Raw genomic sequence first — 26,919 nt, 5'->3', positions numbered from 1 at the left:
TCCCCCAAATCCAAGGGGTGGGAGCCTGAGGGTCCCTGTGGGTGGGGGGGGCTGGGGTGACCCCAAGGGTGGGGGGGGCTGCAGCGAGGGGTCCCCCAGCACTGAGGGGTGGGGTCTGGGATGATTGGGGTCCCCATGGGTGGGGGGCTGTGGTCTGGGGGTCCCCATGGGTGGGGGTCCCCCAGACCCGAGGGACGGGATTGGGGTCCCCATGGGTGGGGGGCTGTGGTTTGGGGGTCCCCCAGACCCGAGGGATGGGATTGGGGTCCCCCCATGGGTGGGGGGGCTGTGGTTTGGGGGTCCCCCAGATTGGAGTGATGGGATTGGGGTCCCCCCATGGGTGGGGGGGCTGTGGTTTGGGGGTCCCCCAGATTGGAGTGATGGGATTGGGGTCCCCCCATGGGTGGGGGGCTGTGGGTTGGGGGTCCCCCAGACCCGAGGGATGGGATTGGGGTCCCCCCATGGGTGGGGGGCTGTGGGTTGGGGGTCCCCCAGACCCGAGGCTCCCCATGGGCTGGCATTGGGCTCCTCTGTCAAACCCCAAACTTTTTGGGGGTCCCACCCTGAGGAAGAGGAGGAGCCCCCAGGACCCTCATCCTTCATTTTAGGGGATCCCAGCGGGGTCGGGAGAGATTTGGGCGAGGATTTGGGGGGTCCCCGCGTCCCATTCCGGGGTTCCCCGGTTAAAGCTGGGGACGGGGCGGCTCCCCCCGGATTGGGGGGGGGTCGGGCTGGGTTTTGGGGGTCCCGGGGGGGGTTTAGCACCGAATTTTGAGGTTCCTTTAGCCCGGGAATGGGGCCGGGCAGTGCCGGGAGCCGGCGGAGCAGGGCAAAGGGGGGAACAGTCTCCAAAATTCAAGTGAGACTTTTTTTTTAATTTTTTTTTTGTCTTTTTTTTTTTTTTTTTTTTTTGTCTTTTGTTTTTTTTGGGGGGTGAAAAACCCCAAGAATTATCAAAAGAGCAACTCAAAAGCTTAATAAATAACGGGAGGGGTGGGGAAAAAAAAAGCACAAAAAAAATCCTTTCCTATTCAATATTTAAATAATTCCGTTTATAAAAAGGAGGATTAAGGGCTCCCCTGGGCGGGCCGGTCGAGTTTTTGGGGTGGGTTTCTGGTTTTTGGGGTGTTTTTTTTTCTTGTTGTTGTTGTTTTTTAAATACTTTTTTGTTTTGTTGTTGTTTTTTTTTTTTTTTATAGCCAAAGTCAGTGCAAAGGAGTATAAAAAAAAAAAACCATAAAAACAACACAACCCAACAGTTCCATGCCCTAAGGATGGGAGGGGAAAATTGGGGAAAAAAAAAGGAGAATTCGAGGCGGGGGAGGGATTTTTTTTTCCAATCTCACATTTTGTGCTCGTGGCGCACGATGTGGGAGGGGAAATGGGAGGGGAAAACCTGAGGGGGAAAAAAAAAAAGGGAATTTGAGGCGGGGAAGATTTTTTTTTCCAACCTCACATTTCCAGCACGATGTGGGAGGGGAAAATCGAAGGGAAAAAAAAAAAAAAAGGAGAATTCGAGGCTGGAGGGATTTTTTTTTTTTTCCAACCTCAGATTTTGTGCTCGGGCCGTGCACGATGTGGGAGGGGAAAATCCGGGGGAAAAAAAAAGGGAATTTGAGGCGGGGAAGATTTTTTTCCAACCTCACATTTCGAGCACGATGTGGGAGAGGAAATGGGAGGGACAACAGGAAGGGAAAAATCGAGGGAAAAACCGGGAATTTGAGACAGGGGAGTTTTCCAACCTCACATTTTGTAGTTCACGACACAGGAGTGGAAACCCAAGGGCGGGGCGGGGAAAATGTCGAGAATCAGAGGCAGGAAAAAGAGGGAGGAGACTTTTCCCACCTCAAATCTTGTGCTCGCCGCGCACGATGTGGGAGGGGGGAAAATCGAGGAAAAAAAAAAAAAAAGGAGAATTCGAGGCTGGAGGGATTTTTTTTTTTTTCCAACCTCAGATTTTGTGCTCGGCGCGCACAATGTGGAAATGGGAGGAACAACAGGAAGGGAAAAAAAAACAGGGGAATTTGAGACGGGCGAGTTTTCCAACCTCACATTTTGTAGTTCACGACACAGGAGTGGAAAACCCGGGGCGGGGCGGGGCGGGGCGGGGAAAAACGTGGAGAAATCGAGAGGGGAGGAGACTTTTCCCACCTCAAATCTTGTGCTCGCCGCGCACGATGTGCGAGGAGAACTCGTAGCGGTCCTGGCTGCGGTAGCCGCAGATGTTGCACTCGAAAGGGTCCCTGAAGCCGTGGCAGCCCATGTGGATGGTGAACATGACGTGGTCCAGGAAGAGCACCCGGCAGTGCTCGCAGCAGAAGGCGCGCAGCTGCTCGCCCCTCCTCGTTGAGAACGCGCAGCGACTCCTTGGGGAAGCAGCGGGCCGCGCCCTCCGGCTCCTCCTTGGGCTCCTCTTTGGCGTAGGCCGGGCTGTGGCGGCTGCTGCCGCCGCCCGCCCGCTCCTCCTGGATGCTCTCGGTGTCCGTGGAGTCCTGGCAGCCGTTGGAGGGGGAGCCGGCGGCGTCGCGGCTGCGGAAGATCACCCGGGATGCCCTCGGCGCCGTCCTCGGAGGAGTCGCGGCCCCGCGGCAGCTCGAGGCGGGCGGGCAGAGCCTGGATCTGCGTGTACACGGAGCTGATCACCGGCGTCACCTCGGTGATGCAGTTGGTGGCCAGGCGCAGCGGCGCAGGCGGGTCCCCGGCGCCCAGCAGCGACAGCGGCCCCGCGTACGGCGCTCCAGGCGTGGCCGCGGGCCGGAACCAGCTCCGAGTCCTTCTCGAAGGCCGGGCTCACATCGAACGGCAGGTCCGAGAGAGCGAAAGCGCATCTGCTTCTCACCTGGGGGACCGAGAGACACAGGCACTGACAGGGGCTGGGTGCGCGGGGCACCCCGAATTCATTGAGAGTGGGTGGGGACACCCTCAGGGCACCCCAAATTCACTGACAGGGGCTGGGGACACCCTCAGGGCACCCCAAACTCACTGACAGGGGCTGGGGACACCCTCAGGGCACCCCAAATTCACTGACAGGGGCTGGGTGCGCGGGGCACCCCAAATTCACTGACAGGGGCTGGGGACACCCTCAGGGCACCCCAAATTCACTGACAGGGGCTGGGGACACCCTCAGGGCACCCCAAACTCACTGACAGGGGCTGGGGACACCCTCAGGGCACCCCAAATTCACTGACAGGGGCTGGGGGCACCCTCAGGGCACCCCAAATTCACTGACAGGGACTGGGGGCACCCTCAGGGCACCCCAAATTCACTGACAGGGGCTGGGTGCGTGGGGCACCCCAAATTCACTGAGAGGGGCTGGGGACACCCTCAGGGCACCCCAAATTCATTGAGAGTGGGTGGGGACACCCTCAGGGCACCCCAAACTCACTGACAGGGGCTGGGGGTGGGTGGGAGAACCCCAAATTCATTGAGAGGGATTGGGGGTGAGATGGGGGCACCCCAAATTCACTGACAGGGGCTGGGTGCGTGGGGCACCCAAATTCACTGAGAATGGGTGGGGGCACCTTCAGGGCACCCCAAATTCACTGAGTGAGGTGGGGACCCCAAATCCACCGAGAGGGGTTAGGGTGGGGTGAGGACACCCTGGGGGAACTCCAAAATCACAGACAGGGGGTTGGGATGGGTGGGGACACCCCAAATTCCCTGAGAATGGGTGGGGTGGGTGGGGGCACCCCGAAATCACTGAGAGGGGTTGGGGTGAGTGGGGTCACCCTGAAATCACTGACATTGCCACCTCAAATTTACTGAGAGGGGTCGGGATGGGGGAAATTTGGGATTTGGGGACCCCCAAAATCACAGAGAAGGGTTGGGGTGAGGGAAATTTGGGGTTTGGGGACCCCAAAACCACAGAGAGGGGTCGGGATGGGGGAAATTTGGGGTTTGGGGACCCCAAAACCACAGAGAGGGGTCGGGATGGGGGAAATTTGGGGTTTGGGGACCCCAAAACCACAGAGAGGGGTCGGGATGGAGCAGTTTGGGTTTAGGGTCAGGAGCAGGAGGACGAGGAGACCCCAAATTGGGGGTCCCAGGGTGGCTCAGCCCCCAAATTTTGGGTTTGTTTTTCCCAAGAATGGGGCAGGGAGCAGGAGCTGGGGGGAAATAAATGTGAAATTCCAGTGGGAGTTTTATTAGGGGGTAAAAAAACCCCCCAAAATTATCAAAATAAAACCCCAAAAGGTCATAAATAATGGGGAGAGAGGTGGGGGGAATGCCCCAAAAAAATCCATGAATATCCAATATTTGAAGAGGGAATTTTTTAATTTTAGGATTTTCTTTAATTTCATTCTTTATTTAATTTGAGGGGAGATTTTTTTATTTTCAAGGGTTTACAAAATTAAACTTGTTTTTTATAATTTAAGGAAGTTTTTTTTATTTGAGAGGGTTTTTAATTTAAGGGGTTTTTCTACTTTGAGGGTTTTTTTAATATGATGGAGTTTTATTAGTTTGAGGTTTTTTATTAATTTGTGTCTTTTTTGTTAATTTAAGGGAGTTTTTTAACTTCAGGGGTTTTTTTTAACTTGAGGCCTTTTTGTTTATTTATGGATTTTTTAATTTAAGGAGATCTTTTGTTCTTTTGAAGGGAGAATTTTTAAATTAGAGTTATTTTTTTCATTTGAGGGGAGTTTTGTTAATTTTGAGGGTTTATTTAACTTAAGGTCAGGGTTGTTTAATTTGAACAGGGATTTTTAAAAATTAAGGCCTTTTTTGAACTTCAGTGGTGTTTTTTTTAATTTAAGGAGTTTTTTACAAATTTGAGGGGAGATTTTTTTAATTGGAGAGTTTTCTGTTAGCTTGAGGGGCTTTTTAAAGTTTTTTTTTTAATTTGAGGGGTTGCTTTTTTACTTTGAGAGGAGAAATTTTTAATTTGAGGGGGTTTTGTTAATTTGAGGGGCATTTTTGCAAATTTGAGCACAGAATTTTTTATTTTGAGAAGTATTTTTGAGTCTTTTAATTTAAGGTTTTTTTTTTTAATTTGAGGGCAGAACTTAATTTGAGGGGGAATTTTTTTCAATGTAAGGGTTTTTTTTGTTGATTTGAGGTGTTTTTTTGTTAATTTAAAGGAGTTTTTTTAAACACGAGGGGGGATTTTTATTCAAGGGCTTTTTGTTAATTTGAGGGGGGATTTTTTTTTAATTGAAGGAGGTTTTTTTTCTTAATTTGAGCAGGGTTTTTTTGTTAGTTTGAGGAGGTTTTTTGTTAATTTGAGGCCCATTTTGAGGCCTTTGTGTGAGGATTCCTTTTCCCCCTCACCTCCTGCTGGGAGAATTTTTCCAGCTTTTCCATCTTTTCCTAATCCACAAATATCTCTGCAGCTTAGAGCATTTCCCCTTGGGTTTTTGTTGATTTGAGGATTTTTTTTTTTTGTGGTATTTTTTATTTTAAAGGGTTTCTTTTTAAACGTGAAGGGAAATTTTTTAATTTTTTTTTTTTTGTAAGAGGTTACTTCTAATTTGAATTCATTTTTTTCAATTTAAGGAGGTTTTTTGTTAATTTGAGGCTCATTTTGAGGCCTTTGTGTGGGAATTCCCTCTCCTCCCCACACGAGGATATTTAAAGGTTTTTTTTAAACCTTGAGGGGAGAATTTTTAAATGACAGAGGTATTTTTTTAAATAGCTGCTTTTATTTTAATTTGAATTCATCTTTTTCAATTTGAGCCGGTTTTTTGATAATTTGAGGCTCATTTTGAGGCCTTTGTGTGGGGATTCCCTCCCCTCCCCCACACGCGGGTATTTAATTTTTTTTTTTTAAAACGTGAGGGGAGAATTTTAAAATTACGGTATTTAAAAAAAATATTTGCTTTTCTTTGAATTGGAATTAATATTTTTCAATTTGAGGAGGTTTTTTGTGAATTTGAGGCTCATTTTGAGGCCTTTGTGTGGGGATTCCTTTCACCCCCCACACGCGGGTATTTAAAGGGTTTTTTTTTAAAACGTGAGGGGAGAATTTTTAAATTACAGGGTTTTTTTTCTTTAAACAGCTGCTTTTATTTTAATTTGAACTCATCTTTTTCAATTTGAGACGCTTTTTTGTTAATTTGAGGCCCATTTTGAGGCCTTTGTGTGGGGATTCCTTCCCCCCCTCCCCACCATCTCCCGCTGGGGGAATTTTTCCAGCTTTTCCAGCTTTTCCTAATCCACAGATTTCTCCTGCTTGGAGCATTTCCCTTTGAGTTTTTGTTGATTTGAAGATTTTTTTTTTTTTTGCGGGTATTTTAAAATTTAAAGCGTTTTTTTTTAAATGTGAGGGGAAATTTTAAAAATTAAATAAAAAAAAAAGAGGTACTTTTCTTTTAATTTGAATCTATCCTTTTCAATTTAAGCCGGTTTTTTGTTAATTTGAGACTCATTTTGAGGCCTTTGTATGGAGATTCCTTTCCTCCCCCACATGCGGTTATTTAAATGTTTTTTTAAAAACGTGAGGGGAGAATTTTTAAATTACAGTACTTTTTAAAAAAACACTTGCTTTTCTTTTAATTTGAATTCATCTTTTTCAATTTAAGCCGCTTTTTTGTTAATTTGAGGCCCATTTCGAGGCTTTTTTGTGGGGATTCCCTTTCCTCCCCCACATGCGGTTATTTAAAGGCTTTTTTAAAACGTGAGGGGACAATTTTTAAATTGAAGTCATTTTTTTTAATAGTTGTCTTTCTTTGACTTTGAATTCGTCCTTTTCAATTTGAGGAGGTTTTTTGTTAATTTGAGGCTCATTTTGAGGTCTTTGTATGGGGATTCCTTTCACCCCCCACACGCGGTTATTTAAAGGGTTCTTTTAAAAACGTGAGGGGACAATTTTTAAATTAAAGTGGTTTTTTTAGTTGCCCTTCTTTGACTTTGAATTCGTCCTTTTCAGTTTGAGCCAGTTTTTTGTTAATTTGAGGCTCATTTCGAGCTTTTTTTATGGGGATTCCCTTTCCTCCCCCACATGCGGTTATTTAAAGGGTTCTTTTAAAACGTGAGGGGAGAATTTTTAAATTACAGTACTTTTTAAAAAAACACTTGCTTTTCTTTTAATTCGAATTCATCTTTTTCAATTTGAGGAGTTTTTTTGTTAATTTGAGGCTCATTTCGAGGCTTTTAGTGGGGATTCCCTTTCCCGCGCCGCTCCCCCCCTCTTTTCCCCACACGCCGCATCCCTGAGGGCCGCCCCTCATCTCCCAGCGGGAGAGAAATTTTTTTTTCCTCCCCATCTTTTCCATGTTTTTTTGTTTTTTTTTTTTTTCCTTCCTTACCCACAAATTTCTGCGGCGTGGAGCGTTTCCTCTTGGTAAAGCTGCCTGCCAGGCGCTCGATAAAGGTGGGGCGCTCAGGGTGCAGCAACGCCTCGGGCACCATGTCCAGTTCCCGGATTTCCTCCCCTGCAAAAACGCAAACAAAACACAAAAAAAAAAAAAAAAAAAAAAAAAAAAAAAAAAAAAAAAAAAAAAATTCCCGGGATGAGAGAGGCGGAACGGGAGGGCCCCAGGGAGCGGCTGCCGGAGGCCGAGCTTACCCCGAGTGTGTCCCAGCCGCTCCCGGATCCCTCCTGCTTCCAGCGGGGCCCGCTCCTGCCGCGGTGAGGGGGGAGAGGAGGCGGCTTCAGGCCTGCGAGCGTTCGGCCAGCCCCGCCATAGCCCCGGGGAAAGCGGCTGGGGATGGCCCTGATCCTAAAAATGCTGCTCCGAAATGGTCCCTGACCCCAAAAACGCTGCTCTGGAGTGGCCCCCTGGTCCCAAAAATGCAGCTCGGCAGTGGTTGCTGAGGCGGGGGATGCCGGCTGGGAATGGTCGGCGATCCCGGAAATCCTGTTCTGAAATGGCCCCTGCGCCCTGGAATGGCCTCTGAGCCGGGGGATGCGATCGGGAACGGTGGCGAGCAGAAAAAATCCCGCTCTGGACTGGCCCTGAGCACAAAAATCACGGTCTGGAGTGGCCCTGAGCACAAAAATCCCGCTCTGGAGTGGCCCTGAGCACAAAAATCACGGTCTGGAGTGGCCCTGAGCACAAAAATCCCGCTCTGGAGTGGCTCTGAGCACAAAAATCACGCTCTGGAGTGGCCCTGAGCACAAAAATCCCGCTCTGGAGTGGCTCTGAGCACAAAAATCACGCTCTGGAGTGGCCCTGAGCACAAAAATCCCGGTCTGGAATGGTCCCTAATCCCAAAAATCCCGCTCTGGAATGGTCCCTAATCCTAAAAATCCCGCTCTGGAATGGTCTCTGAGCACAAAAATCACGGTCTGGAATGGTCTCTGATCCTAAAAATCCCGGTCTGGAGTGGCTCTGAGCACAAAAATCCCGCTCTGGAATGGTCTCTGATCTCAAAAATCCTGCTCTGCTAGCTCTGATCCCCAAAATCCTGCTCTGAAATGGTCCCTAATCCTAAAAATCCTGCTCTGGAGTGGTCCCTAATCCTAAAAATCCTGCTCTGGAATGGTCCCTGATCTCAAAAATCCTGCTCTGGAATGGGTCTGATCCCAAAAATCCTGATCTGGAATGGCTCTGATGCCAAAAATCCTGCTCTGGAGTGGTCCCTAATCCCAAAAATCCTGCTCCGAAATGGTACCCGATCCAAAAAATCCTGCTCTGGAGTGGTCCCTAATCCTAAAAATCCTGCTCTGGAATAGTCTTTAATCCCAAAAATCCTGTTCTGAAATGGCCCCTGAGACAGGGGATCCCAATCAATCAGAAATGGTCCTTGATCCTAAAAATCCTGCTCTGGAATGGACCCTGATCCCAAAAATCCTGCTCTGGAATGGTCCCTGATCCCAAAAATTCCTGATCTGAAATGGCCCCTGAGACAGGGGTCCCAATCAATCAGAAATGGTCCTTGATCCTAAAAATCCTGCTCTGGAATGGACCCTGATCCCAAAAATCCTGATCTGGAATGGCTCTGATGCCAAAAATCCTGCTCTGGAGTGGTCCCTAATCCTAAAAATCCTGCTCTGGAATGGTCCCTGATCCCAAAAATTCCTGATCTGAAATGGCCCCTGAGACAGGGGTCCCAATCAGAAATGGTCCTTGATCCCCAAAATCCTGCTCTGGAATCTTCCCTGTTCCTGGGAATCCAGCTCTGAAATGCACCCTGATCCTGGGAATCCCAATTGAGAATATTCCCAAAAATCCCACAGTGAAATGTTCCCTGATCCTGGGAATCCCAATTGGGAATATTCCCAAAAATCCCACTGTGAAATGTTCCCTGATCCTGAAAATCCCGCTGGTTCCAGGGGCCTGGGAATGCCCAGATTTTGGATTTTTCCCAGGAAAATTCTCCTCCCTGCAGCTCCTGAGCCACAATTCCAACACTGGGCAATCCCAGCTCCTGGAAAAGGCTCTGGGAAATTCTGGGAATGTGGGTTTGGAGTCGGGGATTTGGGATCTGTGAGGGTTCAGTGGGGTGGGGGCATCCACTCACGGCACTGGGATCGCATTCCCAACACTTCCCAACCCTTTTCCTTGGATTTGGGATCACAATCCCTCATTCCCAACCCTTTTCCATGGATTTGGGATCACAATCCCAACACTTCCCAACCCTTTTCCATGGATTTGGGATCACAGTCCCTCATTCCCAACCCTTTTCCATGGATTTGGGATCACAGTCCCAACACTTCCCAACCCTTTTCCTTGGATTTGGGATCACATTCCCAACATTTCCCCATCTTTTTCAAGGGATTTGGGATCACATTCCCAACACTTCCCAACCTTTTCCATGGATTTGGGATCACATTCCCAACACTTCCCAACCTTTTCCATGGATTTGGGATCACAATCCCAACACTTCCCAACCCTTTTCCATGGATTTGGGATCACAGTCCTTCATTCCCAACCCTTTTCCAAAGATTTGGGATCACAATCCCAACATTTCCCAACCCTTTTCCAAAGATTTGGGATCACAATTCCCCTCTGGAAAAGGATCACAATCCCTTCCCTTCCCTTCCCTTCCCAGCCCCTTTTTCATGGAAAAGCATCACCAGGATTTAGGATCCCAATCCCACATGGAAAAGGGTCCCAGTCCCACATGGATTTAGGATCCCAATCCCACATGGATTTAGGATCCCAATCCCACATGGATTTAGGATCCCAATCCTACATGGATTTGGGATCCCAGTCCCACATGGATTTAGGATCCCAGTCCCACATGGATTTGGGATCCCAGTCCCACATGGATTTAGGATCACAGTCCCACATGGATTTGGGATCCCAATCCCTTCACTCCCAACCCTTTTTCCATGGATTTGGGATCACAATCCACTCATGGAAAAGTGTCACAATTCCCTCACTCCCCTCCTTTTATTTCCATGGAAAAGCATCACAATCTCCTCATTTCCCAACCCTTTTTCCATGGAAAAATCCCACATGGAAAAAGCATCACAATCCCACATGGAGAAGGATCAGGATCCCATATGGAAAGGGACTGTGATCCCACAACTCCCACCCCATTTCCTGCCCCAGGATGATTTGGGATCAGGGATTTTTTTGGGATTTTGCCAGTCCTGACCTGTCTGTGTGGGGTTTTCCGTGGATTTGGGGATCACAATCCCTTCACTCCCAACCCTTTTTCCACGGAAAAGCACCATGATCCCACAACTCCCACCCCATTTCCCACCCCAGAGGGATTTGGGATTGGGGATTTTTTTGGGATTTCCCAGTCCTGACCTGTCTGTGTGGGGTTTTCCGTGGGGAGGCTCCTGAGGAAGCTGTGGCTCCCTTTCCCCATGGATTTGGGATCCCAATCCCTTCACTCCCAACCCTTTTTCCATGGAAAAGGATCGTGATCCCACATGGAAAAAGCATCACAATCCCACATGGAAATGGACATGATCCCACAACTCCCACCCCATTTCCCGCCCCAGAGGGATTTAGGATTTGGGATTTTTTGGGATTTCCCAGTCCTGACCTGTCTGTGTGGGGTTTTCCGTGGGGAGGCTCCTGAGGAAGCTGTGGCAGCGCTCCCGGTGCTCCTCCAGGCTGCTCTGCTGCTTGTAGCTGCGCCCACACGAGCTGCACTTGTAGGGCTTGCCCACGGTCGGGGACGACACTGGGAGGGACAGGGACATCAGCGTTTGGGGTTTGGGATCTGGGACATCAGGATTTGGAATTTGGGATCTGGGATTTGGGATCTCTCCCATCACGAGCTGCACTTGTAGGGCTTGCCCACGGTCGGGGATGACACCGGGGAGGGACAGGGACATCAGGATTTGGGGTTTGGGATCTGGGACATCAGGATTTGGGATGTGGGAAATCAGGATTTAGGGTTTGGGATATCAGGATCTGGGGTTTGGGATGTGGGAAATCAGGATTTGGGGTTTGGGAAATCAGGAGTTGGGGTTTGGGATCTCTCCTGGCATGAGCTGCACTTGTAGGGCTCGCCCACGGTCGGGACGACACTGGGGAGGGACAGGGACATCAGGATTTGGGGTTTGGGAAATCAGGAGTTGGGGTTTGGGAAATCAGGAGTTGGGGTTTGGGATCTCTCCCACCATGAGCTGCACTTGTAGGGCTCGCCCACGGTCGGGGACGACACTGGGGAGGGACAGGGACATCAGCGTTTGGGGTTTGGGATCTGGGACATCAGGATTTGGGGTTTGGGATCTGGGATTTGGAAATCAGGATCTGGGATTTGGGATCTGGGATTTAGGATCTGGGATGTGGGAAATCAGGATCTGGGATTTGGGATTTAGGAAATCAGGATTTGGAATTTGGGATCTGGGATTTGGGATCTCTCCCATCACGAGCTGCACTTGTAGGGCTCGCCCACAGTCGGGGATGACACTGGGGATGGACATGGACATCAGGATTTGGGGTTTGGGATCTGGGACATCAGGATTTGGGATGTGGGAAATCAGGATTTAGGGTTTGGGAAATCAGGATTTGGGGTTTGGGATCTGGGAAATCAGGATTTGGGGTTTGGGGTTTGGAAATCAGGATCTGGGTTTGGGATCTCTCCTGGCATGAGCTGCACTTGTAGGGCTCGCCCCCACTCAGGGACGACACTGGGGATGGAGATGGACATCAGGATTGGGGGTTTGGGGTTTGGGAAATCAGGATTTGGGGTTTGGGATATCAGGATCTGGGATTGGGGATTTGGGATAGAGGATATTGGGAGTGGAAGGGGAATTGGGAAATGTGGGAGGAAATCAACAGGAATTGGGAAATGGGGAGAAATTGGGATTGGCACTGGAATTGGATCAGCACCAGGAACTGGATCAGGAATTGGGAACTGGGATCAGGTATTGGGAACTGGGATCAGAAACTGGGAACTGGGATCAGGTATTGGGAACTGGGATCAGGAATTGGGATCAGGAATTGGGAATTGGGATCAGGAATTGGGATCAGGAATTGGGAATTGGAATCAGAAACTGGAATTGGGATCAGGAATTGGGAACTGGGAAAAGGAATTGGGAACTGGGATCAGCAATTGGGAACTGGGATCAGCAATTGGGAAACTCCACTGGGAACTCCAGTCCAGAAATTTCTCCCAGCCATGGAAAAACCAGGAAGCTGCAGGGCTGGAATTTTCCAGGCTGGGATGAGAAGGAAATCCCGGGGGAATTTGGCTCCTCCGGAGCCCCTTTGATGTCAGATCCTTAATCCCCGATTTTTTTTTTTTTTTTTTGGAAGCAGATGAAAGCCAGGAGCCCCTGCTGGGAATGCTGGGAATGTGCAGCCCCTCCCCCGCTGGAATCCATGGAAAATTCGGGATTTCCTCCTTCACCCCCTCCCAAAACCAGCCCAGGTTGGGGAGGATGGGATGGGCAGGAATTGTCCCAGTTCCCGGGATTGGAGCTGGGAATGGAGCCCAAAAAATGAGGGAAAATCCCGGGATTTGGGGAATTTGGGGTCCCCTGAAGGATCCCAGGGAGGGAAAAATCCCTGGAGCAGGAGGATCCAGGCTGGGAATGGGATTGGGATCCACAGGGAGCCCAGAATGAGGGAAAATCCCGGGATTTGGGGAGTCTGGGACCCCTGAAGGACCTCAATGAGGGAAAAATCCCTGGAGCAGGAGACAAATCCAGAGCCAGGAATTTCTGGGAATGGGATTGGGATCCACGGGAGCCCAAAATAATCCAAAATCCGGGATTTGGGGAGTTTGGGATCCCCTAAAGGATCCCAATGAGGGGAAAAATCCCTGGAGCAGGAGGCAGATCCAGCCTGGGAATGGGATTGGGATCCACAGGGAAGCCAAAAAGAGGGAAAATCCTGGGATTTGGGGAGTTTGGGGTCCCCTGAAGGACATTAGGGAGGGAAATTCCTGGGATTTGGATAATGTGGGGTCCCCTGAAGGATCCCAATGAGGGGGAAAATCCCTGGAGCAGGAGGATCCAGCCTGGAGTGGGATTGGGATCCACAGGGAGCCCAGAATGAGGGGAAATCCCAGGATTTGGGGAGTTTGGGATCCTTGGAAGAACATTAGGGAAGGAAATTCCCAGGATTTGGGTAATTTGGGATTTCCTGAAGGATCCCAGCGAGGGAAGAATCCCAGGAGCAGGAGGCAGATCCAGAGCCAGGAATTTCTGGGAATGGGATTGGGATCCACAGGGAGCCCAGAATGATCCAAAATCCTGGGATTTGGGGAGTTTGGGATCCTTGGAAGAACATCAGGGAGGGAAATTCCCAGGATTGGGGAGTTTGGGGTCTCCTGAAGGATCCCAGTGAGGGAAAAATCCCAGGAGCAGGAGGCAGATCCAGAGCCAGGAATTCCTGGGAATGGGATTGGGATCCAGAGGGAGCTGGGCTGTCCCTTTGGGAAATCTGGGAAATTGTCCCCTCCAGGGCCAGGGGAGCCCAGGAGGGGACAGCAATGGGAGCAGAGGGATTGGGAAGTGACATTCCATGGGATTGATGGATCAATGGAGTGGGATCAGTGGGATTGATGGGATCAATGGGATCAATGGGATGGGATTGATGGGATCAATGGGATGGGATCAATGGGATGGGATCAATGGGATCAATGGGATGGGATCAATGGGATCAATGGGATGGGATCAATGGGATCAATGGGATGGGATCAATGGGATGGGATCAATGGGATCAATGGGATGGGATCAATGGGTTGGGATCAATGGGATGGGATCAATGGGATCAATGGGATGGGATCAATGGGATGGGATCAATGGGATCAGTGGGTTGGGATTGATGGGATCAATGGGATCAATGGATCAATGGGATGGGATCAGTGGGATGGGGTTGATGGAATCAATGGGATGGGATTGATGGAGGGATTGATGGGATGGGAACAATGGGATGGAATGGGATGGGATGGGATGGGATGGGATCAATGGGATGGGATGGGATGGGATGGGATGGGATGGGATTGATGGGATCAATGGGATGGGATGGGATGGGATGGGATGGGATGGATCAATGGGATGGGATGGGATGGGATGGGATGGGATTGATGGGATCAATGGGATGGGATGGGATCAATGGGATGGGATGGGATGGGATCAATGGGATGGCATCTGCCCTGGATTTCCTTAGGATTTCCTACTGGGCTCCAACTTCGGGAAAACACTTGGGAATTCCCCCAATTCCCAGCCCATTCCCAGCCCATTCCCAGCCCATTCCCAGCCCCATTCCCAGCCCCATTCCCTGTGCCCACCCACCCGAGTGTGTCCTCAGGTGCCCGCTGAGGGCGTCGCGGCGCCGGCAGGCGTAGGAGCAGAAGGGGCACTTGAAGGGCTTCTCCCCCGAGTGCAGCTTGATGTGACGCAGCAGGTTCCCCTTCTGGGTGAACGACGCCCCGCACTGCTGGCACTGGAAGGGTCGTTCCCCTGGGAAAACCCCGAAATTCCCAATGGGATCAATCCCAAAAAACCCCAACCCTGCACTGCTGGCACTGGAACGGCCTCTCCCCTGGGAAAACCCCAAATTCCCAATGGGATCAATCCCAAAAAACCCAAAACCGAGTCCTGACCCCGCACTGCTGGCACTGGAAGGGTCGTTCCCCTGGGAAAACCCCAAAATTCCCAATGGGATCAATCCCAAAAAAACCCAACCCCAATCCTGACCCTGCACTGCTGGCACTGGAATGGCCTCTCCCCTGGGAAAATCCCGAAATTCCCAATGGGATCAATCCCAAAAAACCCCAAACCTAACCCCAAACCCTGCACTGCTGGCACTGGAACGGCCTCTCCCCTGGGAAAATCCCAAAATTCCCAATGGGATCAATCCCAAAAAACCCAAAACCGAGTCCTGACCCCGCACTGCTGGCACTGGAAGGGTCGTTCCCCTGGGAAAATCCCAGAATTCCCAATGGGATCAATCCCAAAAAACCCAAAACATGCACTGCTGGCACTGGAAGGGTCGTTCCCCTGGAAAAACCCCAAAATTCCCAATGGAATCAATCCCAAAAAACCCAAAACCCACATTGGTGGCACTGGAACGGCCTCTCCCCTGGAAAAACCCCAAAATTCCCAATGGGAATGAATCCTGACCCCAAAATTCCCAATGGGATCGTTCCTGGCACCACAAACCCAAACCAGGGATTGCACAGGGCTGGGATGGAGAGCCTGGCAGGAATCCCAAAATTCCCAGAATTCCCAAAATTCTCATTTTCCCCATTTTTTCCCCAAGGTTGTGCACCATGAGCACGTTGGGCCCGATGCACACCATCCCACACCCACAATTCACATTTTCACCCCGTTTTAGTCCCATTTTTACCCCGTTTTTTGCCCGTTTTTTCCCCATTTTTGTGCCGTTTTTTCCCGTTTTTTCCCATTTCTGTCTGTTTTTCCCCCATAGCTCACCGGTGTGGCTGCGTTTGTGCACCATGAGCACGTTGGGCCCGATGCAAACCATCCCGCACCCACAATTCACATTTTCACCCCGTTTTTCCCCATTTTTACCCCGTTTTTCCCCATTTTTACCCTGTTTTTTCCCATTTTTGTCCCGTTTTTTTCCCGTTTTTTCCCATTTTTGTGGTTTTTCCCCCCATATCTCACCGGTGTGGCTGCGTTTGTGCACCATGAGCACGTTGGGCCCGATGCACACCTCCCACACCCACAATTCACATTTTTACCCCGTTTTTTCCCATTTTTGTCCCGTTTTTTCCCGTTTTTCCCATATTTCACCCCATATCTCACCGGTGTGGCTGCGTTTGTGCACCATGAGCACGTTGGGCCCGATGCACACCATCCCACACCCACAATTCCCATTTTTACCCCGTTTTTTGCCCGTTTTTCCCCATTTTTGTCCCGTTTTTTCCCATTTTTGTGCCGTTTTTTCCCATTTTCACCCCATTTTTCCCCCATGTCTCACCGGTGTGGCTGTGTTTGTGCACCATGAGCACGTTGGGCCCGATGCACACCATCCCTCACCCACAATTCACATTTTCACCCCGTTTTTTCCCATTTTTACCCCGTTTTTTCCCATTTTTTTCCCGTTTTTTCCCATTTTTGTGCCATTTTTCCCCATTTTTGTGTCGTTTTTTCCCGTTTTTTTCCCATTTTTGTGGTTTTTCCCCCCATGTCTCACCGGTGTGGCTGCGTTTGTGCACCATGAGCACGTTGGGCCCGATGCACACCATCCCACACCCACAATTCACATTTTTACCCCATTTTATTCACATTTTTACCCCGTTTTTTCCCATTTTTACCCCGTTTTTTGCCCGTTTTTTCCCATTTTTGTGCCGTTTTTTTCCCATTTCTGTCTGTTTTTCCCCCATATCTCACCGGTGTGGCTGCGTTTGTGCACCATGAGCACGTTGGGCCCGATGCACACCATCCCGCAGACGTCACATTTGAGTTTTCCGTTGGGCAGGCGGATCCCGCCCGGCGAGTGCGGCTCCGGGAAGGGCTCCGGGAACGGCTCCGGCTCCGCCTCCGGCGCCGCCTCCTCCCCCAGCCCCTCCCCCCCCCCCCCCCCGAGCGCCCCGGGGACTCCTCGTCCGACGACATCTCCACCTTGATGGAGTTGGCTGCAAAACATCAGGGGAACGGGAAAGAAAATAAAAAAATGGGGTCAGGAGAGGGGAAATGGGGTGGGGGGATGGGGAAAAATGGGGGAATTGGGAAAATGGGAAAAATGGGAAAATGGGAAAAATGGGAAAATGAGAAAAATGGGAAAATTGGATGGGAAGGGGAATGGGAGAGGGGGAAATGGGGTGGGGGGATGGGGGGAAAATGGGGTGGGGAGAGGGGGAAAAATGGGGGAATTGGGAAAAATGGGGGAATTGGGAAAATGGGAAAAATGGGAAAAATGGGAAAATTGGGAAAAATGGGAAAAATGGGATTGGGAGGGGGGAAATGGGGTGGGGGGATGGGGAAAATGGGGAATTGAGAAAAATGGGAAAAATGGGAAAATTGGGAAAAATGGGAAAAATGGGATTGGGAGGGGGGAAATGGGGTGGGGAGAGGGGAATGGGGGAATTGGGAAAAATGGGAAAAATGGGGAAAATTGGGATGGGGAGAGGGGGAATGGGATGGGGGGATGGGATGGGGAGAGGGGGAAATGGGGGAATTGGGAAAAATGGGAAAAAATGGGATTGGGAGGGGGGAAATGGGATGGGGGAATTGGGAAAAATGGGAAAATTGGGGTGGGGAGAGGGGGAAATGGGATGGGGATGGGGGAAGGGAAATGGGGGAATTGGGAAAAATGGGAAAATTGGGAAAAATGGGAAAAATGGGAAAATTGGGATGGGGAGAGGGGGAAATGGGGTGGGGGGATGGGGAAAAATGGGGGAATTGGGAAAAATGGGAAAAATGGGAAAAATGGGAAAAATGGGAAAAATGGGAAAATGGGAAAATTGGGAAAAATGGGAAAAATGGGAAAATTGGGAAAAATGAGAAAAATGGGAAAATTGGGATTGGGAGGGGGGAAATGGGATGGGGGAATTGGGAAAAATGGGAAAATTGGGAAAATTGGGGTGGGGAGAGGGGAAATGGGGTGGGGGGATGGGGAAAAATGGGGGAATTGGGAAAAATGGGAAAAATGGGAAAAATTGGGAAAATGGGAAAAATGGGAAAAATGGGAAAAATGGGATGGGGAGAGGGGGAAATGGGGTGGGGGGATGGGGAAAATGGGGAATTGGGAAAAATGGGAAAATGGGAAAAATGGGAAAAATGGGAAAAATGGAAAAATGGGAGAAAATGGGATGGGGAGAGGGGGAAATGGGGGAATTGGGAAAAATGGGAAAATTGGGATTGGGAGAGGGGGAAATGGGGTGGGGGAATGGGGAAATGGGGTGGGGAGAGGGGGAATGGGGGAATTGGGAAAAAATGGGAAAATTGGGATGGGGAGAAGGGAATGGGATGGGGAATTGGGAGGGGTGAGGGGGAAATGGGGGAATTGGGAAAAATGGAAAATTGGGAAAAATGGGAAAAATGGGAAAAATGAGAAAAATGGGAAAATTGGGATGGGGAGAGGGGAAATGGGAAAAATGGGAAAAATGGGAAAAATGGGAAAAAATTGGGAAAATTGGGGTGGGGAGAGGGGAAATGGGGTGGGGGAATGGGGAAAAATGGGGGAATTGAGAAAAATGGGAAAAATGGGAAAAATGGGAAAAATGGGAAAAATGGGATGGGGAGAGGGGGAAATGGGATGGGGGAATTGGGAAAAATGGGGGAATTGGGAAAAATGGGAAAAATGGGAAAATTGGGAAAAATGGGAAAAATGGGAAAATGGGAAAATTGGGATGGGGAGAGGGGGAAATGGGATGGGGAAATGGGATGGGGAGAGGGGAAATGGGATGGGGGGAATGGGGAAAAATGGGAAAAATGGGAAAAATGGGGAAAATGGGATGGGGAGAGGGGAAATGGGCAAATTGGGGTGGGGGGAGAGGGGAAATGGGGGAATTGGGAGGGCAGAGAGAAAAATGGGAAAAATGGAAAAATGGGAAAAATGGAGATTGGGAGAGGGGGAAATGGGATGGGAAAAATGGGAAAAATGGGAAAATTGGAATGGGGAGAGGGGAAATGTGAAAATGGGAAAATTGGGATTGGGAGAGGGGAAATGGGAAAATGGGAAAATTGGGATGGGGAGAGGGGGAAATGGGGGAATTGGGAGGGGTGAGGGGAAAATGGGAAAAATGGGAAAAATTGGGGTGGGGAGAGGGGAAATGGGATGGGGGAAATGGGAAAAATGGGAAAAATGGGAAAAATGGGATTGGGAGAGGGGGAAATGGGATGGGGGAATGGGAGAATTGGGTGGGAAGAGGGGGAAAATGGGAAAATGGGATGGGGAGAGGGGAAATGGGAAAATTGGGAAAAATGGGAAAATTGGGAAAAATGGGATGGGGAGAGGGGAAATGGGGTGGGGGAATGGGGAAATTGGTGGGGAGAGGGGGAAAGGGGGAATTGGGAAAAATGGGAAAAATGGGAAAAATTGGGAAAATGGGATGGGGGAGAGGGAAAATGGGAAAATGAAAAAATTGGGAAAATGGAAAAATGGGAAAATTGGGATGGGGAGAGAGGGAAATGGGAAAATGGGGCCAGGAGAGGGGAAATGGGACGGGGGAAATGGAAAAATTGGGGTGGGGAGAGGGGGAAAAATGGGAAAATAGGAAAAATGGGGAGAAGGGAAAAATGGGAAAAATGGGATGGGGAGAGGGGGAAAATTGGAAAAGTTAGAAAAATGGGAAGAATGGGAAAAATTGGGAAATTGGGATGGGGAGAGAGGAAATGGGAAAATGGGGTCAGGAAAGGGGAAAAATGGGAAAAATGGGATGGGGAGAGGGGAAAATGGGATGAGAGAAGGAAAATGAAAAAAATTGGGATGGGGAGAGGGGAAATGGAAAAAATGGGAAAAATGGGAAAAGTGGGAAAAATGGGGTCAAGAAGGGGAAAAATGGGATGGGGAGAAGGAAAATTGGGATGGGAGAGGGAAAAATCAGGAAAAATGGGATGAGGAAAATTCCAGGGGTGGGAAGGGAGTCCTGGGGTTCAGGAAGGAATTCTGGGATTTATTCCCATGTGAATTGGTCCTAAAAAAACCCAAAAAAACCTTCACTGAGTTTTATCCTGGGATTTATTCCCAAGAATTGGGCAGGAATTGTTCCCAAAAAGGAATTCTGGGGTTTTCAGGGATTTCTTCTCATGGGAATTGTTCCCTTCAAAAAAAAAAAAAAAATTCCACTGAGGTTTGTCCACCCCAAAGATATGGAAAACCCCTGGAAAATCCCAAAAAAACCCTGGAAAACACCTGGAAAAACCCCAGAAAATCCCTGGAAAAGCCCTGAAAAACCATGGGGAAAAAATTGTGGGAAAAAACATCCAGGAAAAAAAAAAAATCCAGGGAAAAATCTCTGGGGAAAAAAAAAAAAAAATCTGGAAAAAACTCCAGGAAAACTCCCTGGGGAAAAACTCCTTGGGAAAAAAAAAACAAAAAAAACCCCAAAAAATAACTCTGGGAAAAAGTTCCCAGGAAAAAAAAAACTCTGGGAAAGAACTCTGGGATAAGAAATTCTCTGGGGAAAATAATAATAAAAAAAAAATTCTCTGGGAAAAGTCTCTGAGAAAATTCCCTGGGAAAAAAAATCTCTGGGAAAAACTCCCAGGAAAAAACTCCAGGGAAAAGACTCCAAAAAAATTCCATGGGGAAAACAAAAAAAAAACTCCAGGGAAAAAAAAAAATCTCTGGGATAAAAAATTCCTGGAAAAAACTGTGGGGAAAAAATTTTGGGGAAAAAAATTTCTGGGGAAAAAATTCTGGGAAAAAAATTTCTGGGAAAAAATCTTCAAGGAAAAAAAAAATCCTGGAAAAATCTCTGGGGAAAAAATTCCAGGGAAAAAAAAAAACTCCTGGAAAAAAAAATCTCTCTGGATTCCCAAGGAATTCCTGCCCTGATCCTGCTCCTTTCCCAAGGGGAAAAAAAAAAAACCAAAATTTGGAATTTTCACCAAGAGAAAATTCCCAGGAAAAATTCCAGGCTGGCCCCTGCATCCTGCTGGGATGGAGGCTGGAAAAAAAAAACCCAAAAAAAACCCCCAGGATCCAGGAAAAAAATTCCCAGATTTTTTCCCCAATTCCCAGCTCTTCCCAAATCCTGAATTTCAGCTCTGGGGGATCCCAAAAAACTCCAGGAATGGCCCAGAATTGCTTGGAAAAATTCGGGAGGGGGAAAATTCCTGCTGGGAATGGTGGGAATTTGGGGAATTTTGGGAATGTTGGGAATTTTGGGAATGTTGGGAATGTGGCTCTGCCCCGGAGCAGGGAGGGAGGGGGGAGAGTGGGAAACAGGGAATGTGGGATTTGGGAATTTGGGATTCAGGATTTGGGAATTCAGGGATGGGATTTGGGATTTGGGAGTTTGGGAATTCAGGGACTCAGGAATTGGGGAAGGGAATCAGGAAAAAGAATCAGGGAAAGAATTTGGGAGTTTGGGAATTCAGGGAATTGGGAAATTGGGGATTTGGGAATTCAGGAATCAGGGAAAGGATTTGGGAAAGGGAATTGGGAAAAGGAATCAGGAATTCAGGGATTTGGGGATTTGAGAAAAGGAATCAGGGATGGGATTTGGGAGTTTGGGAATTGGGGAATTGGGGATTTGGGAATTGGGAATTCAAGGATTTGGGAATGTTGGGAAAGGGATTTGGGATTTGGGAAAGGATTTGGGAATTCAGGAATTGGGGATGGGATTTAGGAATTGGGGAATCAGGGAAAGGATTCAGGAATCAGGAAATCAGGAATTGGGGATTTGGGAATTCAGGATTTGGGAAAGGGACCCAGGAATCAGGGATGGGATTTGGGAGTTTGGGAATTCAGGGATTTGGGAATCAGGGAAGGGATTTAGGAAAGGGATTTGGGAATGTGGGAATGAGGGATTTGGGAAATCAGGGATTTGGGGATTTGGGGATTCAGGGATTCAGGAATTGGGCATTCAGGGATTTGGGAATTCAGGGATTTGGGGATTCAGGGATTCAGGAAAGAGAATTGGGGAAGAGAATCAGGGAAGGGATTTGGGGGTCCTGGGAGCTCTGGGAATTCAGGGAATTCAGGGAATTCTGGGAATTCTGGGAATACTCACTGGGGGAGCGAGGGGACGAGCGGGGGCTGGGGGGGCTCCGGGCCGCCCCTCCCCCCACGGCCGAGCGGAATTCCTGCTCCAGGGGGGAATCCCCACGGCCTGGGAAAAACAGGGAAAAATGAAAAAAAACCAATCAGGGATGGCATTCCAGGGGGAAATTCCAGAGCCCAAACCTCCCCCCATCCCAAATCTCCTCCCCCCATCCCAAATTTCATCTCCCCAATCCCAAATTTCCTTCTCCAATCCCGAATTTCCTTTCCCCAATCCCCAATTCTGATCCCAAATTTCCACCCCCTGAACCCAAATTTCCTCCCCATCCCAAATCTCCTTTCCCCAATCCCAAATTCCCCAATCCCAAATTTCCTCTCTCCATCCCAAATCTCCTTTCCCCAATCCCGAATTTCCTTCTCCAATCCTGAATTTCCTCCTCCATCCCAAACCCTGATCCCAAATTTCCCTTCCCCAATCCCAAATTCCCCCATCCCAAATTTCCTCCCCCATTCCCAAATCTCCTTTCCCCATTCCCAAATTTCCCTTCCCCATCCCAAACCCTGATCCTAAATTCCCCCCATCCCAAATTTCTTCTCCCCAATCCCAAATTTCCTCCCCTGATCCCAAATCCCTCCCAATCCCAAATTACTTCCCCATCCCAAATTTCCCTCCTCATCTCACATTTCTTCCCCTGTTCCCAAATTTTTCCCCCATCCCGAATTTCCTCTCCCCATCCCAAAATTCTGATCCCAAATTTCCTTCTCCAATCCCCAATTTCCTCCTCCATCCCAAACCCTGATCCCAAATTTCCCCCATCCCAAATCTCCACCCCAATCCCAAATTCCTTTCCCCAATCCCAAATTTCCTCTCCCCATCCAAAACCCTGATCCCAAATCTCCTTTCCCCATTCCCAAATTCCCCCATTCCCAAATCTCCTTTCCTCATTCCCAAATCTCCTTTCCCCAATCCCAAACCCTGATCCCAAATTTTCCACATCCCAAATCTCCACCCCAATCCTAAATTTCCTTTCTCCAGTCCCAAATTTCCTTTCCCCAATCCCAAATTCTGGTCCCAAATTTCCTCTCCCCATCCCAAATTTCCTTTCCTCATTCCCAAATTTCCTTTCCCCAATCCCAAACCCTGATCCCAAATCTCCACCCCCTGATTCCAAATTTCCTCTCTCCATCCCAAATCTCCTTTCCCCAATCCCAAATTTCCCTTCCTCAATCTCAGACCCTGATCCCAAATTTTCCCCATCCCAAATCTCCTTTCCCCAATCCTAAATTTCCTTTCTCCAGTCCCAAATTTCTTCTCCCCCTCCCCTCCCTGCTCCCAAATTTCCTTTCCCCAATCCCAAACTCTGATCCCAAATCTCCCCTCCCCAATCCCAAATTTCCTCTCCCCATCCCAAATCTCCCCTCCCCAATCCCAAATTTCCTCTCCCCATCCCAAATCTCCTTTCCCCAATCCCAAATCTCCTTTCCTCATTCCCAAATTCCCCCATCCCAAATCTCCTTTCCCCAATCCCAAATTCTGATCCCAAATCTCCACCTCCTGATCCCAAATTTCCTCTCCCCATCCCAAATCTCCTTTCTCCAGTCCCAAACTCTGCTCCCAAATTTCCACCCCCCCTTCCCTCCCCTCCCAAATTCCGTGGGAACAGCCGGAATTTTTTTTTTTTTTTTTTTTTTTGGGGGGGGGGAGGGGGGGGGGCTGGAAAAATTTCCCCCCTTTTTTTTTTTTATTTTTAATTTTTTTTTTTTATTTTTTTTTTGCAGCAGCAGCAGCAGCTGGGAATGCGATTTCCAAACTTTTCCGGCCCAGCTGGAATTTTTGGCCGGGAACAACTCCCAGGAAAATCACCCTGGGAGCGGCTCCGGAGTTTCCCAAACATTCCCAAACTCTCCCGAGGTGGTTTGGGGGGAGGGGAGGGGCGGTTGGAAAATTCCCAAATCCCCGGGAAAAGCCTGGGAAAGGGCGGGAGGAGCCGTTCCCGCTCCTCGGGAATGTTGGGAATGTTGATCCCGGGGGAGCCCTGGGGGGAGGAGGAGGAGGAGGAGGAGGAGGAGAAGGGAAAGGGGGGTGGGAGGGGGGGGGGGGAAAGAGTCAGGCCTGGATATTCCGGATATTCCAGGGTTGAATTCCCAAGGAAAAAAAAAAAAAAAAATCGGAATTTTTTTTTTTTTTTTTTTTTTTTTTTTACGTTCAGGGTTTTGGGTTTTTTTTCCCAGCTTGAGAAAAGGACGAGTCTCAAATTTTTTTCCTCTCTGAAATCTTCCAATCTCCCCTCCAGGATTCCCAGATTCCCTTCTCTAAAATTCCCAATTTTTTCCTCTCCAGGATTTCTAAATTCCCTCTCCAAAATCCCCAAATTCCCTCTCCAAACCCCCCAAATTCCCTCTCCAAAATCCCCAAATTCCCTCTCCAAACCCCCCAAATTTCCCTCCCCAAATCTCCCTCCACAATTCCCAGATTCCCTCTCCAAAATCCCCAAATTTTTCCTCTCCAGGATTTTCAAATTTCCCTCCCCAAGATCCCCAAATCCCTCTCCAGGATCCCCAAATTCCCTCTCTAAAATTCCCAAATTTCTCCTCCCCAGGATTCCTAAATTCCCTCTCCAGGATCCCCAAATTTTCCCTCCAGGATTCCCAAATTCCCTCTCCAAAATTCCCAAATTTCCCTCCAGAGCTGATCCAGGGGCAAATCCAGAGGGGGAAAATTCCCTCTCCAAAGGGTCCCCAGTGGGGCTGGGTCTTTTCCCAGCTCAGGAATTCCAGAATTCCCAAATTTCCCCTCTCCAGGATCCCCAAAAATCCCATCCAGAATTCCCAAATTTCCCTCTGGAGCCGGATCTGAATCCATGGGCACCTCTGTGCCAGCACAGGGAATCCCAGAATTCCCAAATTTCCCCTCTCCAGAATTCCCAAATTTCCCCTCTCCAGAATTCCCAAATTTCCCCTCTGGGTGCCCTCCATGGGAACTTTTATTCCCAGGGAATTCCAGGATTCCTAAATTCCACCCAGAGCTGTTCCAGGGGCAAATCCCCAAAAAAATCCCTGGGAAAAAACTTTTGGGAATTTCCTGGAGCCTCATCCCAGATCTCACCCGGCTCAGATCCCACCCCAAGGGCTTTTCCCATGGAAAAAAAGGGAATTTTAGGATCCCAAAATTCCATTCCAGGATCCCAAATTCCCATTCCAGGATTCCTAAATCCCTTCCCATAGAAAAAAAGGGAATTCCAGGATCCCAAAATTCCCATTCCAGGATTCCTAAATCCCTTCCCATAGAAAAAAAAGGGAATTCCAGGATCCCAAATTCCCATTCCAGGATCCCAAAATTCCCATTCCAGGATCCCTAAATCCCTTCCCACGGAAAAAGGGAATTCCAGGATCCCTAAATCCCATCCAGGGCTATTCCAGGGGCAAATCCCAAATCCCAAAAATCCCTGGGAATGGGACAGGAGCGACCCCCGGGATGATCCCGGATCCCACCCGGCTCAGATCCCACCCCAAGGGTTTTTCCCGTGGAAAATGGGAATTCCAGGATCCCTAAATCCCATCCCAGGATCCCTAAATCCCATCCCAGGATCCCTAAATCCCATCCCGGAGCATCTCTGGCTGCTCCGGGGGCAAATCCCGAATCCCAAATCCCTTGGAATGGGACAGGAGCGACCCCCGGGATGATCCCGGAGCCTCATCCCGATCCCACCCGGCTCCATCCCAGCACGGGGAATTCCAGAATCCCGGAATCCCTTCCAGGAGCAAATCCCAAATCCCAAAAAACCAACCCCAAAACCGCTGGGAACGAGGCTTGGGATGATCCCGATCCCACCCGGCTCCATGGGAATTTCCCTCCCAGCACAGGAAATTCCAGAATCCCTAAATCCTTTCCAGGGCTGTTCCAGGGGCAAATCCCCAAAAAAAAAAAAAAAAAAAACCAAAACCCTGGGAACGAGGTTTGGGATGATCCCGGAGCCTCATCCCGATCCCACCCGGCTCAAACCCAACTCCAAGGAGCTTTTCCCACAAAAAAAAAAAAAAAAAACCCAAAAAAACCCCAAAAACAAAACAAAAAAAAAAAAAACCCGGAGAATTCCAAGATCCCGAAATTCCACCCGGAGCTATTTCGGGACAAATCCCGAATCCCCCCCCCCCACCACCCCAAAAAAAAAAAAAAAAAATAAAAATTTAAAAATCCCTGGGACCAACCTTTGGGAATTTCCTGGAGCCTCATCCCGCTGCGCTCCCAACCCCGACAATTCCAGCAGCTCCAAATCCCCAAATCCCGGAGGCGCTCCGGGAATCTCCGGCTCCTCCCAAATCCCTAAATCCCTAAATCCCACCTCGGGGAGTGGCCAAAGCTCTCCCGCTTTTCCCTCCTCCCTCATTCCAGCCGGGAATTCCTGAAATCCCTTCCCTTCAATCCCCTCCCAGCTCAGCGCTGCCCGGGCATTTTTCCCACACCCCGGAGTTGGAATTCTCCCGGAATTGCGAGATTTTTTTTTTTTTTTTCCGGGATTTTTTTTTTTTTTTTTTTAAATTTTTTGGAGAAGGGGGTGGCGGGAATTGTTCCGTACCTTGCGGGAGGAATCCCGGAGATCCCTGGATCGGGATTCCGGGAAGCAGCGCGGGATCCCGGGAGAGCGCAGGGCGGCGCTGGCAGGGCGCACGCAGCCGCTCACCTTCCAGGAAGAGCAGATTCCTGGAATCCAGGGAAAATCCAGCTCAGGAATGGGAGAGGGAGGAGGAGGAGGAGGGATTGGGAATGTGGGAAGGAGGGGAGGGAACGAGGGAGGGAGCCCGGGTTTAGTGGGATCCCAGGATTTTTGTGGAATTGGGACGAGCAGAGGGAGAAATGGGACATTCCCAAAAGGCAGAAACTGGGAATGGGGCCGGGAATGGGGTCGGGAATGGGGAGAGGGAGGGGTTGGAATGTGGGAATGTGGGAATGTGGAATGGGGGGAATGGGGGAATGTGG

At 49.3% G+C, this 26,919-nt stretch overlaps 1 protein-coding gene across 1 annotated transcript; it reads right to left on the bottom strand.

The window, feature by feature from the left end:
* Positions 1-1,177: 1,177 nt before the first annotated feature.
* Positions 1,178-26,666, bottom strand: IKZF4 (IKAROS family zinc finger 4; the record flags this gene model as incomplete). Its single annotated transcript, XM_088180811.1, is given in 12 exon segments — positions 1,178-2,338; positions 2,340-2,546; positions 2,548-2,748; positions 2,750-2,821; positions 2,823-2,839; positions 7,245-7,370; positions 10,885-11,025; positions 14,594-14,761; positions 16,661-16,862; positions 16,865-16,905; positions 21,952-22,050; positions 26,519-26,666. Coding segments are annotated over 12 exon segments (1,608 nt in total), but the record flags the coding sequence as incomplete, so codon positions are not given.
* Positions 26,667-26,919: the final 253 nt, after the last annotated feature.

This window comes from Sturnus vulgaris, chromosome 30 (assembly GCF_052056855.1).
Source record: "Sturnus vulgaris isolate bStuVul1 chromosome 30, bStuVul1.hap1, whole genome shotgun sequence".
Classification (NCBI taxonomy): Eukaryota; Metazoa; Chordata; class Aves; order Passeriformes; family Sturnidae; genus Sturnus; species Sturnus vulgaris.
This window is presented reverse-complemented; position numbering and strand designations above follow the sequence as displayed.